The sequence below is a fragment of the Carettochelys insculpta genome, chromosome 3 (genome assembly GCF_033958435.1).
Source record: "Carettochelys insculpta isolate YL-2023 chromosome 3, ASM3395843v1, whole genome shotgun sequence".
Taxonomy (NCBI): Eukaryota; Metazoa; Chordata; order Testudines; family Carettochelyidae; genus Carettochelys; species Carettochelys insculpta.
Genome location: NC_134139.1, coordinates 32007242 through 32019891, shown reverse-complemented (window position 1 = coordinate 32019891; position 12650 = coordinate 32007242). Strand labels below are relative to the sequence as shown.

Sequence of the window (12650 nt, the reverse complement as noted above, 5' to 3'; positions counted from 1 at the left end):
TAATTTGATCTTGCAGTGCCTTAGAGTCGTCATGAGATCATTGTATATGTAGCAGGTGTAGGGAATTGGGCTGAATCTGTAGTGGTCTGATTCACCTTGGAAGCTGCTTTCTTCAGTAAATCCCTGATTTCAGCTTGCTTACTTGTTTTCTTCTTTTGCCTAAAAGTAGAGTGGGGAATATGCACTTGCATAACATGCTGGGCAGCACGCTAGCCCCTGTTACTGGAGTGAAGATATGTATTGGGAGATTTCAGAAATGCTTTTTAATTGAACCGTTGGGCTAATTGAGGGTTGAGTAATAGAGCTTTTACTCTCAGAGGCCAGCCTTGTTAGTGTGTGGCTTCAGAAATATTAACACACAGTCCTGTAGCACCTTCAAGACTAACAAATTTATTGGGTCGTGAGCATTTGTGGGTAAAACCCATTTTTTCAGATGATGGGAGTAGAAATTTACGGTATGTCTACGCAGCAATGTTATTTCAAAGTAACAGCCCTCTACACAATGCAACTGCTATTTCAAAATAATTTTGAAATAGTGGTTGGCTTATGTTGAAATAGGTAAACCTCTTTGCATGAGGAATTGTACCACATCTGAAAATCGAATTTGTTAGCCTCCTGAGGTGTCCCATATATGATCCGCAATGTCCCACAGTGCTCCACTCTGGCTGTTGCTCTCCAGGTGTGCAGGAATTAAGTAATAGGAAGACTGTGAATTTCAGCTCAGGATCAGGAAGCCTGTGGGGTCATGTTTGCATGAGAGGGTGATGAGAAATGTCTTTGTTTGCTGTTAGCGCTGTGAGCGCATCTACCCATGACAAATAGCCCCAGCATGGAGTTCATGGTTCAGGCTCTACATTTGATATTTTTTTCGGTACTGCCTGGTGTCAGCTGCTGCCCCACTGCACCACATGGTAGCAAGGCTGTTGTGGGGGTCGTGCTTACATAAGAGGCCAAGAAAATTCTTCTCAGCAGTTTACATTTGTGTGTGCCCCACCCTCCCTGCCCCACAGGTGCCACACAGTGGGGTCCTTCCCACACTCAGCCACATCACATGGCTAGTCCCCGACCCAATAAGAGGATGTGTCTGCCATTTGGTGCTGACTGTGCTGCCAGAAAGCAGCATATCCTGTCTTGTGCACGGTTAGGGCTTTAGAAATGGGAAAGATTGTCAGGGGCTTGCGGCTGTCCAGGGGGGAGTGCTTCAGTTGCCCCTCCAACAGAAAATATTTTCAGGGCCTTTCTGCCACCAGGTAGAAGTCTCCCCAGCAGCTAAGATTTTTGGGGTATTGCTGCTGCCGGTGGGAAGTCTCCCCTGGTGGCTACAAATTTGAGGGGTTTGCAGCTGCCTGGGGATACTACTTCAACTGGCCCCACGTTGAAACCCTCCCATCCCAACAAAGAGCCGGGGAGCTAGCTGCCATGTGGGGGGGAGTCTCCCCCTGGAAGCTACGTTTTTTGGGGTCTTGCAGATGTCTGGAGGAATTTCTTCAACTGGCCCCCCCACTGAAACTCCCCCATGCCTCTCACCCCAACAAGGAGCCAGGAGGCTACCTAACATTATCAGGGCATTGTTGCTGCCGGGGCAGGGGAGAGGGGAAGCCTCCCACAGCAGCTAAGATTTTTTCTGCCCTTCCGCTGCCAGGGGGAAGTATCCCCGGTGGTTAGGTTACGAATTGCGGGGGCTTGCAGCTACCCCGGGGGAACAGTTCAAGTGGCCCTTGAGCCACAGACCCTGCACCCCAAAGCCAAAAAAGATTTTCAGGGACCACGTCAACTGGTCATTCAACCTTCCAAACACCGCCCCCCCGGCCCCACTGGCAATGAAATGTAGCTGACCCCATCCCCCACATTAGCAATTTCTGTGTAGTGAAGAGGGAAGCCAAAAATCTTTTTTCCTAGCCTTTTCTATCCTTTTTTCTTCTAACTTTGGACCCCTTCACTCAGAGAAGAGTGGGTGGAGGGCCAGCTGAGAACACAGACTGTGCACAGAAACTGTGTAGTGAACTGGGAACCCAAAAATCCTTTCCTCAGAAACTCTCTTTTTTCCAAATCTTTACTATTTATTCTTTCTTTATGCTTTTCATTGCCCCTGTATTATTTTCAGGGATCAAGTGCAATCAAGGGAATGAGGACAGTCAGTGGATACCCAGTTGAGAAGATGGTCACCTGGTGATTTTTATAAAATCCTTGATAATTTAGTTAACATCTACACAGTTTTAAAAAGCAATTCAGTTATGGAACAAAGAGATTCCTGTTAATTAACCATTCTTTGTTGATGCCCTACTTTCCCTTCCCTTTGCCTGGAAAAATGGACGTTTTCTTACCACGTGAGGGGAATGAGGGCAGTGCAATGTGGGAAGATGATGCCAAATACCATTGAAAATACCCAGAATGCTACTGGGATGAGAGAACTGTGGGATAGGTTCCCACAATGCACTGCTGCAACATTTGATATTTGCTGATGGAGTGTGGCAGCAGTAAGTTGACTTTGTGAGGAGCACATGGAGAGGTGAGGATAGTCAGATTCAAATTTATAAAATCCAGTGTTATAAAATTGATATTAAGAAATTCAAATTTATCTTATAGTGTAGACGAAACCGCAGTCTGAGTTACCAGGGTTATCCCTCCTCTTAGAATAGGAAATAAGGATAGACACTCAATGGTAGTTATTGGCAAGTGGTAACTTTTAAAGAAATGTTTTTGGATGTTAGAGTAAAATGTAACATTCTGGCTCTGTCTACACTCGCCCTGCCTTTTTGAAGGGGGGATGCTAATGAGACATGTTGGGATATGATAATGACGTGCTGCAATGAATATGCAGTGCCTCATTAGCATAATGGCAGCTGTGGCACTTTGACAGTGCCGCTTTTGATCCTGGTTATAGGAATAAGTGGGTTTTGAGGTGTGCAGGGTCCTTTCGAAAAGATGAGCCATGCACGACTGAAAACGGCACTTTCAAAGTGCTGCGGCTGCCATTGTGCTAATGAAGCACTGCATATTCACTGAAGTGTCTCATTAGCACATCCTGAAGTGTCTCATTAGCATCCCACTTTTGAAAACAGGGAGAGTAGTGTAGACATATCCTCGAGGAAGTAAAGTAACAATCTGAAGCAGTGATATTATTCCTATGGTACGGTACTTCAGTACAGAATTATATCCAGTATTGTACTACTTTGGTCATTACGTAGGTAAAACAGAAGGCCAACATGCTGTAATATATTTATAGGTAAGCATGTGTGACCACAGAAATGTACACATGCACATAGACCCCTGTGAATAGGTACTGATCCATTGATAATTCTGCTTTGGAATAAAGTTAATACAAGTGTGTGGAATTGGACTCAGAAACCAGAAGTGATGCTTAAACTCCTACTGTTGATTAGTAACATCTCCCTAAATAACTATCTTTGGCCCTTTCAATATTGTGGTTAGATATGAAGAAGAGCTCTTGAGTGGATTGTAGCAAGGAAGAAACACTGGTCATAAGGGAAAACGGGTGAAAGGAGAATAAAACCACATCCTTAGAACATAAAATTGCTGTGGCCTTCGTCTTTTGTCTTACAGCAAAAGCCTAAGAGGAAGTAAGAACAACAAGAAAAACTAAACAACGCTTTTTATTTATAAAAATTGCAACAATTCTGTCTTCCCCAGAAATCTGAATGGTTAGTAAATGAATAATCTGATGTCTTGTTTTACAGTTCTCTGAAATACTGTACAAAACTTTCCACTTCCTTTCCCTTTTTTTTTTTAAGCTTTCCAGTACTACTTGTTCAGGTTTCAGGTGTATCCATTTTATGAGACTTAACACTGAATTTTAAAACTAGATTCAGAACCAGCTGCTACAGTGAATGCAAAGATTACATGCTATGACACAAGAAAGTTTAGATACTAGATATTATAGATATTAGTTTTGATATTATATAGCTAGGATATACTTGCCTAACATCAAACTTTCCTCATCTGAATTTAACCTACTGCCAAGTTTCTAGTCTGTGGAAGAGCTATGCAAATGCAGTAACACAGGAAAAAGAGCATCAGTTACAAAGTGGAAGACACAAAACAGGCAACTAAATTCTGGTGGTCTGATCCTGCAGTCTTTGAATGCCCAAAATTCAAGTGTACTGCAGATTTAGATGTACAAACAAGGTGGCTTTAGGTGGTTCTTTCTATTTTTCAAACTACTTTGCACATGTAGCTTTTTATCTTCCTCTCCTGCATTGGCATTGCATTGGATTTCACTCTAGGAACCTCTTACATCTACTTTGAGACTGGAGTAATTGCAGTGTAAGTTATCGGCCAGTTACTTTTTTCTGTTTCACTTTTGTTTAACTTTTTTTTCAGAACGTAGAGGTAAATTGGTTTCCTTATCAATTACTGTTACTTCACAGGCTTAAGCTGATGTGATGCCTCTCGCTTTCTACACTGGTTACAATCTTTCACTGGCTTACTCCCCCTTAAAATTGTCTATAATAAAGATGGCTGTTTAATAGCAAATGGATACTGACTTGAAAATGGAGAGAGAGATTAAAAAATTGTCTTAATGATCACCACGCTTACAAATAAGTAAAGTACTTTTGGTAATGAAATAGCACTCTTATGGTGGTATCTTTTACAAGTCGTCACTGTTCTTATCAAGCTGTACAGAAAAGCTGGAATAGTGGTCCAAAGTCTGGCCACAAGACCTAATGGACATATCCTCCATGAATTATCTAGCTCTTTTCTGGGCCCTAGTATAGTTTTCACACCATCTTCACAACTTTTTCTAATAAGGTTGACTGTGCATCATCTGAAAAAGTATCTCCTTTTATTTGCTTTAAACTTGCTACCTATTAACTTATTTGGTGGCGCCAAGCTTTGTGTTATGAAAATGGGTAAATAACTCTTCTTTATTCAATTCCTCCACACCAGTCATGATTTTATAGGTCTCTATCACATCCTCCCTTCTTCATCTCTTTTCAAAGCTGAAAAGTTCCAATCTTATTTATCAGCCTTTCCATACCCCTAATAATTTTGTTGTCCTTTTGTGAACTTTTTTGTAATGCCAAGCTATGTTTTTTGAGATGAGGTGACCACATGTGCACGCCATATTCAAGATGTAGGCATACCATGAATTTATCCAGAGGCAATAAGATATTCTCTGTCTTATTCTTTATCCCTTTTGTATTGATTCCCAATGTTCTGTTTGCTATTTTGACTACCACTGTACATTGAGTGCATGTTTTCAGATAACTTTTCACAGTGACTCCAAAACCACTCTCTCTTGAGATAATAGCTAATTTAATCCCATCATTTTATAGGGATAGTTGGGATTATGTTATCCAATATGCATTACTTGCATTTATCAACATTGAATTTCATCTGCTATTTTGTTGCCAAGTCATCTAGTTTTGTGAGATCATTTTGAAGCTCTTCACAGTGTGCTTTAGACTTAACTATCTTGAGCAGTTTGAAAAATTTGCCAACTCTCTGTTTACCCCCCTCTTGAAATCATTTATGAATATGTTGAGTTGGATTGGCCCCACTACAGATCCCTGCCTCTCTCTCCATTCTGAAAACTGACTATTTATACCTATCATTTGGTTCCTGTCTTACTGAGTTTTCAGTCCAGGAGAGGAACACTTTTCTTAGCATTTGGTACCTTTGGTGAGGGACCTTGTTATAGGCTCTTTGGAAATCCAAGGCTGTGTCTAGACAACAAAAATAACTTTGAAGTTGCTCCAGGAATGGAGTAAGGACTTGGAAGTTGGGCTCCCTGTTTGGAAGTTAACTTCAAAGTAAGGGAAAATGTGTGTAGACTCTCTGCTGGCTTCTTTGATGCAGTGCCTAACATCGAAGTTAACTTTGAAGTTAGTTCCTAGTGTAGGCGCGCCCCGACTGTATTATGTCCCTTGTCTAAATGCTTGTAAGTCGCCTCAGAGAATCCTAGCTGACTGGTGAGGCACCATTTCCAATTACAAAAAATATGTTGATGCTTCCCCAACAAATTATGTTCCTCTGTGTGTCTGGCAGCTCTGTTGTTCACTATATTTTAACCAATTTGCCCATTGCTGAAGTTAGATATGCTTGCCTGTAATTGCCAGGATCAGCTCTAGAACCTTTTTAAAAAATGAGCATCACATTAGTTATATTCCATTCATTTATCACAGAACTTGATTTAAAGGGTAGTTTACAAACCACAGCATAGTGGTTTGTTGCCTAAAAAGAGAGGCCCAAGTTTGGGAATCTCCCTCACATCCTCAGCCATGAGGAGTGACACAAAAAAATTCATGTAGTTTCTCCATGATAGTCTTATTGTTCTTCAGTGCTCCTTTAGCATTTACATTGTTCACTGTCCCCAGTGATTGTTCAGCAGGCTTCCTTCTTTAATATACTTAAAAGATTTAAAATACTCTTTACTTGTTGAGTTTTTTGCTAACTGTTCTTCACATTCTTTTTTGTTGTTCCTAAATATCTTTTTACACTTTATTTTACACACTGTTTTTCTTTACACTTTGTTTGTTACACTCCTTTCTATTGTCCTCACTAGAATTTAGCATCTGCTTTTTAAACAATGCCTTTTTATCTCTCATTTCTTTTACTTGATCGTTAAGCCAGGGCGGCATTTTTTAGTTTTCTTACTTTTTTGGGGGGCGGGCACTTTACCTTTTTAATTTCTATTTAACTAACTTCTTCCTTTCTGTTCAGTTTCCCTTTCTGAAATTAAATGTCACAATGTTGGACTGCTGTGGTGTTTTTCCCAGCACATGTTACATTTAATTGTATAAGGGTTACTGTTTCCAAAAAGTCCAATTATACGCACCTCTTGAACCAAAACCACCTGCTCTAAGAAGCAGTCATTTAAATATCAAGAAACTCTGCATCCCTTCCTGAGGTGACATATGCCCAGTCAATATAGGAATAGTTGAAATCCCCCATTTTTATTGTTTTTCATTTTTATAGACTTTCTAAACTCATTTAACATTCCACAGTCACTATCACCATCCTGATATTACCTACTTATTATCAGAATGTGAAATTGTTGTGTATAGAGATTCTGTGGAACAGTTCAGTTTATATATTTTTTACTTCATTTAATTCTATGCCTTCTTTCATATATAGTACTACTCCTTCATTACCACAACCCGTTCTGTCCATCCAATGCATTATGCATCTGGTATTTCTGTGTTCCATTCATTATCTTCATTCTACCAAGATTTTGTGATGCTTAGGAAATCTATGTCTTTGTTTAATATGAGGCACTCTAGTTACCACATCTTTTTATTTAGACTTCTAGTGTTTGTATATTCTTACCTGGGTATGTAAGTGCTAGGAAATGAAGAGGCTCTGTGCTCTTTTCCCAGCCCACCCCCCCACATGGGTAGGCAGCATGCAGCTCTATCATGACAAGTTAAATGCTGCCAAGGTTAGAGACAGTTTATGGTTCACACACAATGTTCAAGGTACCACAGTATTTAAATAATATTAAAGCAGAATGCAAGGCTTTTGCCACATGATTACTACTTGAATCAGTAGGAATCATTGAACTAAAACATCACTTGACTGTTTGAAAAGTCACTAGAGATTTTTGAAACAAAATTTGAGCTAACACTGCTAATTAACCAACTGCTGACATTAAGCACAAAACCTCAGAAACTGTCCATTTTTCTCGGCACAGCAATCTGAATGTTCACCTTGTGTGAGTCATTTGTGGCCATGTAAACTAATCAGTAATTGAAAGACAGTGTTTTAATTAAAATGGACATTTCTAACCCCTACATACTGGTAATATCCACCCTGATGAAAACAGATAATTATTTGTGCTAACAGTGCCATAGAAGCCCAGCACAAGAGATTATAAAACTGGTTCTATACTACTGGAATGTCAGAAGCCTTTATTGCATGGAAAATTTTAATCATTGCCTACACAACTTGCAGTGAAGTCAATAGAAAGATTCTGATTGATGTCAATGGCTACAGAATCGGATCTTTAGTGTCTAGAGTGGTGTCCTTGAGCTCCTTCTCAGTCTTTAGTGCTGGATTTATTATCAATGATGTCACACATCACTAAGATGATGTTACTGGGTATATGCTCCTTTTTGAGTTGTGAGGGGAAATCTCCTGAGCCAGTAATCTACTGTTTCAGTTTTGCCTGCTAAAAATCCCAGTGGGATTAGGTGCTGTCTGTGAAAGGTAAGAGGTGGTCTCGGTGAAATAGTTAGGGATTTACCAAGAGATCTGCTTTGCTGATGCTGGCTTTTAGGACCTAAATCTGGCATTCTGTGAGTTGTAGGGCTTGGAGACACCTCCCTCTCCCCTGCCTTGATGGATGAGACTGTCTATTGTAGGTTACAACAGTCTCTCTCTCTAAAACCATAAGAGCGGTTCATGGAGGAGACCATTATCAACAATCCCTGTCAGCAAGTCATGATAGGAAGTAAATGTAGTATGTTAACAGTAGTCTTATCCGAAAATACAGACTGATCAAAAGGGATTCATACTGTTGTTGTAGTCCATCCTGAAAATTGCTTCTAAGGAGAACAAATGAACCATACCAAACCTGTAATCCTTTGTTTTGAAATAGTTTTTATGCAGACACCTGTCAAATGTTCGAAACAGTCATATTGCTGCTACTTCTGGTGTAGCAAGTTATAATAAAAGCTCCCCGTGGAATCTTTCTGTTTTGATTCCGAACACATGCCTCTTTGACCTGTAGCACATGGCTATGTAGGGCAGAATTTTGAAACAAGGCAATTGAATTATAAATGTGTATTATTTTAAAATACAGTTTATATTTTGTTTATAATGAGAAAAGGCAGGACTAGAGCAGAAAATAATAGATGCACAGATATAACTGGTGTATGGCTGTTGATAGAAAATACATTTTTATTTATTTTAGAAATATTTCATGAAAGCGTTTGAATATGAAATCAATACAAATGTAATAAGATTTTCTCGGTAGTGAGTGTTCCATGTACACACAAGTGTATATTAATAAATTATGTCTACAGTGAAATGGTAGCATTTGAAAATCACTGCATCACTTTTTTCATTTCTGTTATCTTTAATCATAGTTATCATTTACCTTAGCTCTCATCCAATAGTTGGATCCATGACATCAAAGATTAAGAGTAAAATGCTAGGTTCATCTACCTTATAAGCATCCAATTAGAATCTATGCTATAATGTTTCGGAGCCTAAAATTGATAAAGAAACAGCAAAATTACCCTGGAGAAGTGCTATTGATTAAGTTGCTGGATATAAATAGATTAGTACAGAATTTCTCACCCTGAAAGCAGGATGACTAAACTGAGTTTCCAGTGGAATCTTAAAACAAAAACAGAAGAAAAAAATAAAAGGCTTTGTAGCTTTAATATATGCTTACCATTAACATAAACAAACAGAAATTATACCTTCCTTGACTGAGAGTCCTCTGTCCTTTAATGTTGTGTCTGATTCTTCAAAGTGGGTAGTATAGAGGGACTTAATGTCTTCTCTAAAGTCAGTGGGAGTTGATGGACCTCAGTAATGGAAAAATTGAGCTGTTGCGTTTCTTACCTTTCTTCCTTCCTCAGAAATACAATGTCAGATTTCATGATTATGTTACAGTAGGTATTTTAGTACAAAATAAACATCTGGATTGTAAATTCTAGAGTCACATCAATTACAGAAAATGGCTAGTTACGGGTTATTTGTGTGTGTCTGTATGTAGACAACTTGTACCATGGAAGGAGAGTAGGTAGGCATGACCAAGACAATTGAATGCTAAAGTTGGCTGGAAAATGTTGAGTATTTTCTACACAAAGTTTTGGGAGGAAAGTACATTTTTCATTTATATTTTTAAAATGACAGATGTCTTTTTGCCAAAAATTGGTAGATTATAGTTTTAGGTTATGAAAAGGCTGTATTTTTGTTTAAAAATATATAACAAAATTTCTGGTAGTTCTGATTCATTAAGTATGTGAAAAAAGTCATCAGACATTGCATAAGTAACACACACATGTTTTAAAATGCATGCATTTAACATTTTACTCTTTGGGGGAGAATCTTTATGCTAAATTATTGGGAGGTAAGTTATATAAACTTCCTTCTTACATAAATTGAGTTGCCACTGTGCCTGTTTTAGAACATACTCCATTTTCTGAAGTAGAAGTGGATTTTAGCCAGTGTGTTTGCCTAATGCAAAATACCATTGACCATAGATAGGTCTATCTTCTTGACAAATGCTGCGTGTCAACATTTCATGAAGTTGTCTGCAGCTTTCCAGAAACTATGCGAAGTACTGCAAATGGAAGATGTCAGGTCATTAGTCAAATGAGTACTAACACTTCTCTAAAATCAAATTTATTTTGCAGTTTATACATTACCAAGATTTTAATAAAGTCTTAATAACTTTTCTTATTTATCATTTCCCCTGCAGGTACATCTACATCCCAATGGGAGGATCCCATGGCAATGTGTTTACGACGTTATTTTCCACAGCAATCACTTTTTCTTTTGTAAGCTATTGGCATGGAGGCCATAACTACCTTTGGTTCTGGGCATCACTTAACTGGCTTGGAGTAATTGCAGAAAATGGAGTCAAGAGGCTACTTTCCATTTCTCTTGTTCAAGACTTAATTGTAAGTTAAAACCCCTTGTGCTTCATTTTCATTTTGAATTGAAGTTTGGATTTTATTTTTTTAATTTTTATTTTATTTTTGTAGAGCTATATTAAACCTAGCACTTAATGGATGGAGTGATTGGTGGCCATTCTGTTGACTATCACCAGAGCCAGGAGTTCAGGGTCTTTATGTTATAATCTCTGTACACTTGTGTTCTTTAAGTCTGCCTCCACTATATAACAGAATATGTGCAGTATGTCAGCTACCAAACTTTGAGGGGTAGCAGTAGTCCAGAGGTGTTCTTTGGAGCAGCGAGGGAGGTGACCAGGCACGCGCAGAGCAGGAGCAGGGCAGAGCAGGAGCAGGGCAGTGCCGCCTCATGCAGTCCCTCCAGCAGTCACCTCTGGATGTAAACCTGGTCATGACAAAATACACAGGTCCCCTAGTGTGAGCCACTAGCAACGTATCCCCTCATGTACCTTTCCTTGAGGGTGGCCTTTTCTGTTGGCTATCACCTCAGCCAAGAGGATTTCAGAGTTCAGGGACCTTATGTCCTAACCCACGTACCCACTGTCTTTAAGTACAAGGTACAGCTTCATCCTCACAGAATTCCACAGTAATTGACTATTTTCCTGCCATATTTTTTTCTGAAACCATATGCAAACATGCAAGAGAACTCGGAGTATTAGGTGTCCCTTGGCTTTCTGCATTGAGAGCACAAGGCATGTCTGTAAACCTATGAACTCTTTGCAGCAGTGACAAGCAGGATAAAGGTCCTTCCTTTATATTTGTGTATCTTTTATTTTCTCTTCTAGGCCTGTCTTTTCTCATTACAAACAAAATGTAAATCAGAGGATTTAATCGCAGATCACATTGTGCATTTAAACATGTCATGAGCAGGCCAGGGACCCACCATCAATATAGTGGTGGCCCATCTACAGGGCACAAGCTTCCTCAGTGCCGTTTCTGGCCCAGGTCCTGATCCAGGACATCTGCAAAGAGGCATCTTGGTTGTCAATATATACATTTTTGTTCCACTCCACCATCAACCAGCAAGGTAAAGCCGATGCCAGCCTCGCTCAAGTTGTGTTGCAGTCAGCATGTCCAGGAACACTTGTCCCACCACCTATGATATTGCATGGGAGTCACCTAATGTGTAATGCCCATGTGCAAACACTTGAGGAAAAGATGGTTAATAACCCTGTTTTCTCTGAGCTATGTTGCACATGCATCTTGTACAACCCACTCTTCTACACACACACACACACACACACACACACACACACACACACACACACACACACAAAATGAGTGTGTCTTTTAGAGATCACTTGTATGAAAATGCAAAGGTGTGCATATGTAATACCTTGTAAACAAAGCTTGATGGATAGCAAGGAAGCAATGGGTTTTTGTCCGTTGTAAATATGTTGTTGTAAAATCACAATTTATGCTAGCACCCAATGAAAGAATTGTGAAGTCTCACCAATGCCTGAAGTTGTTATGGTGGTACGGAGCAGTCATTATCACTGTGGAAGACATGGATTGCACAGGGCTCCCTTCCTCTAAGCACTGTGAAGTGGAAAAGGGGAGGGGTTACTGGTTGAAACAGCTGGGTGAGTGCCTTGGACCTGCCTAAGCCTCAGCCATATTGCTGTAAGCCTGGTTTGACCAGCCCTTCCCCCCACTGTTTGAAGATAGAACCGGATACTAGCGTTTGTATTTTTTTTATGAGACTCTGCTTTAGTGGATGCTGAGGTTGAGAATGAAATCACCGAGAGCTGAAATCACAGGGTGGCAGCTGAATGCCACTATGAGCTGAAATCACTGGTAGTTGAATCACAGGGTTTTGCCTACAACAAAACCCACAAGACAGCAACGGATGACCAATGAATGGCCGGTAGGAGCGGCCGGCAGCCGGCTGGTAGGAGGAGTGGCAGATGGCCTGCAGGCGTGGCTGGCCAGTAGGAGCAGCAGGTGGCCAGCAAGCATGACTGGCAGACAGCCGGTAAGAGGAGCAACAAATGGCGGGCGGCTGGTAGGAGAAGCAGCAGACCGGCAGCCGGCCGGTAA

General features: G+C 40.1%; 1 protein-coding gene across 3 annotated transcripts in view; it reads left to right on the top strand.

The window, feature by feature from the left end:
* Nucleotides 1–12650, top strand: part of HHAT (hedgehog acyltransferase) — a 367215-nt gene that overhangs the window by 175932 nt on the left and 178633 nt on the right. For all 3 annotated transcript variants that reach the window (XM_074988515.1, XM_074988516.1, XM_074988514.1), the window contains exon 11: nucleotides 10397–10598. In XM_074988515.1, the coding sequence (XP_074844616.1) occupies nucleotides 10397–10598 (202 nt within the window). The remainder of the gene's footprint in view (nucleotides 1–10396; nucleotides 10599–12650) is intronic.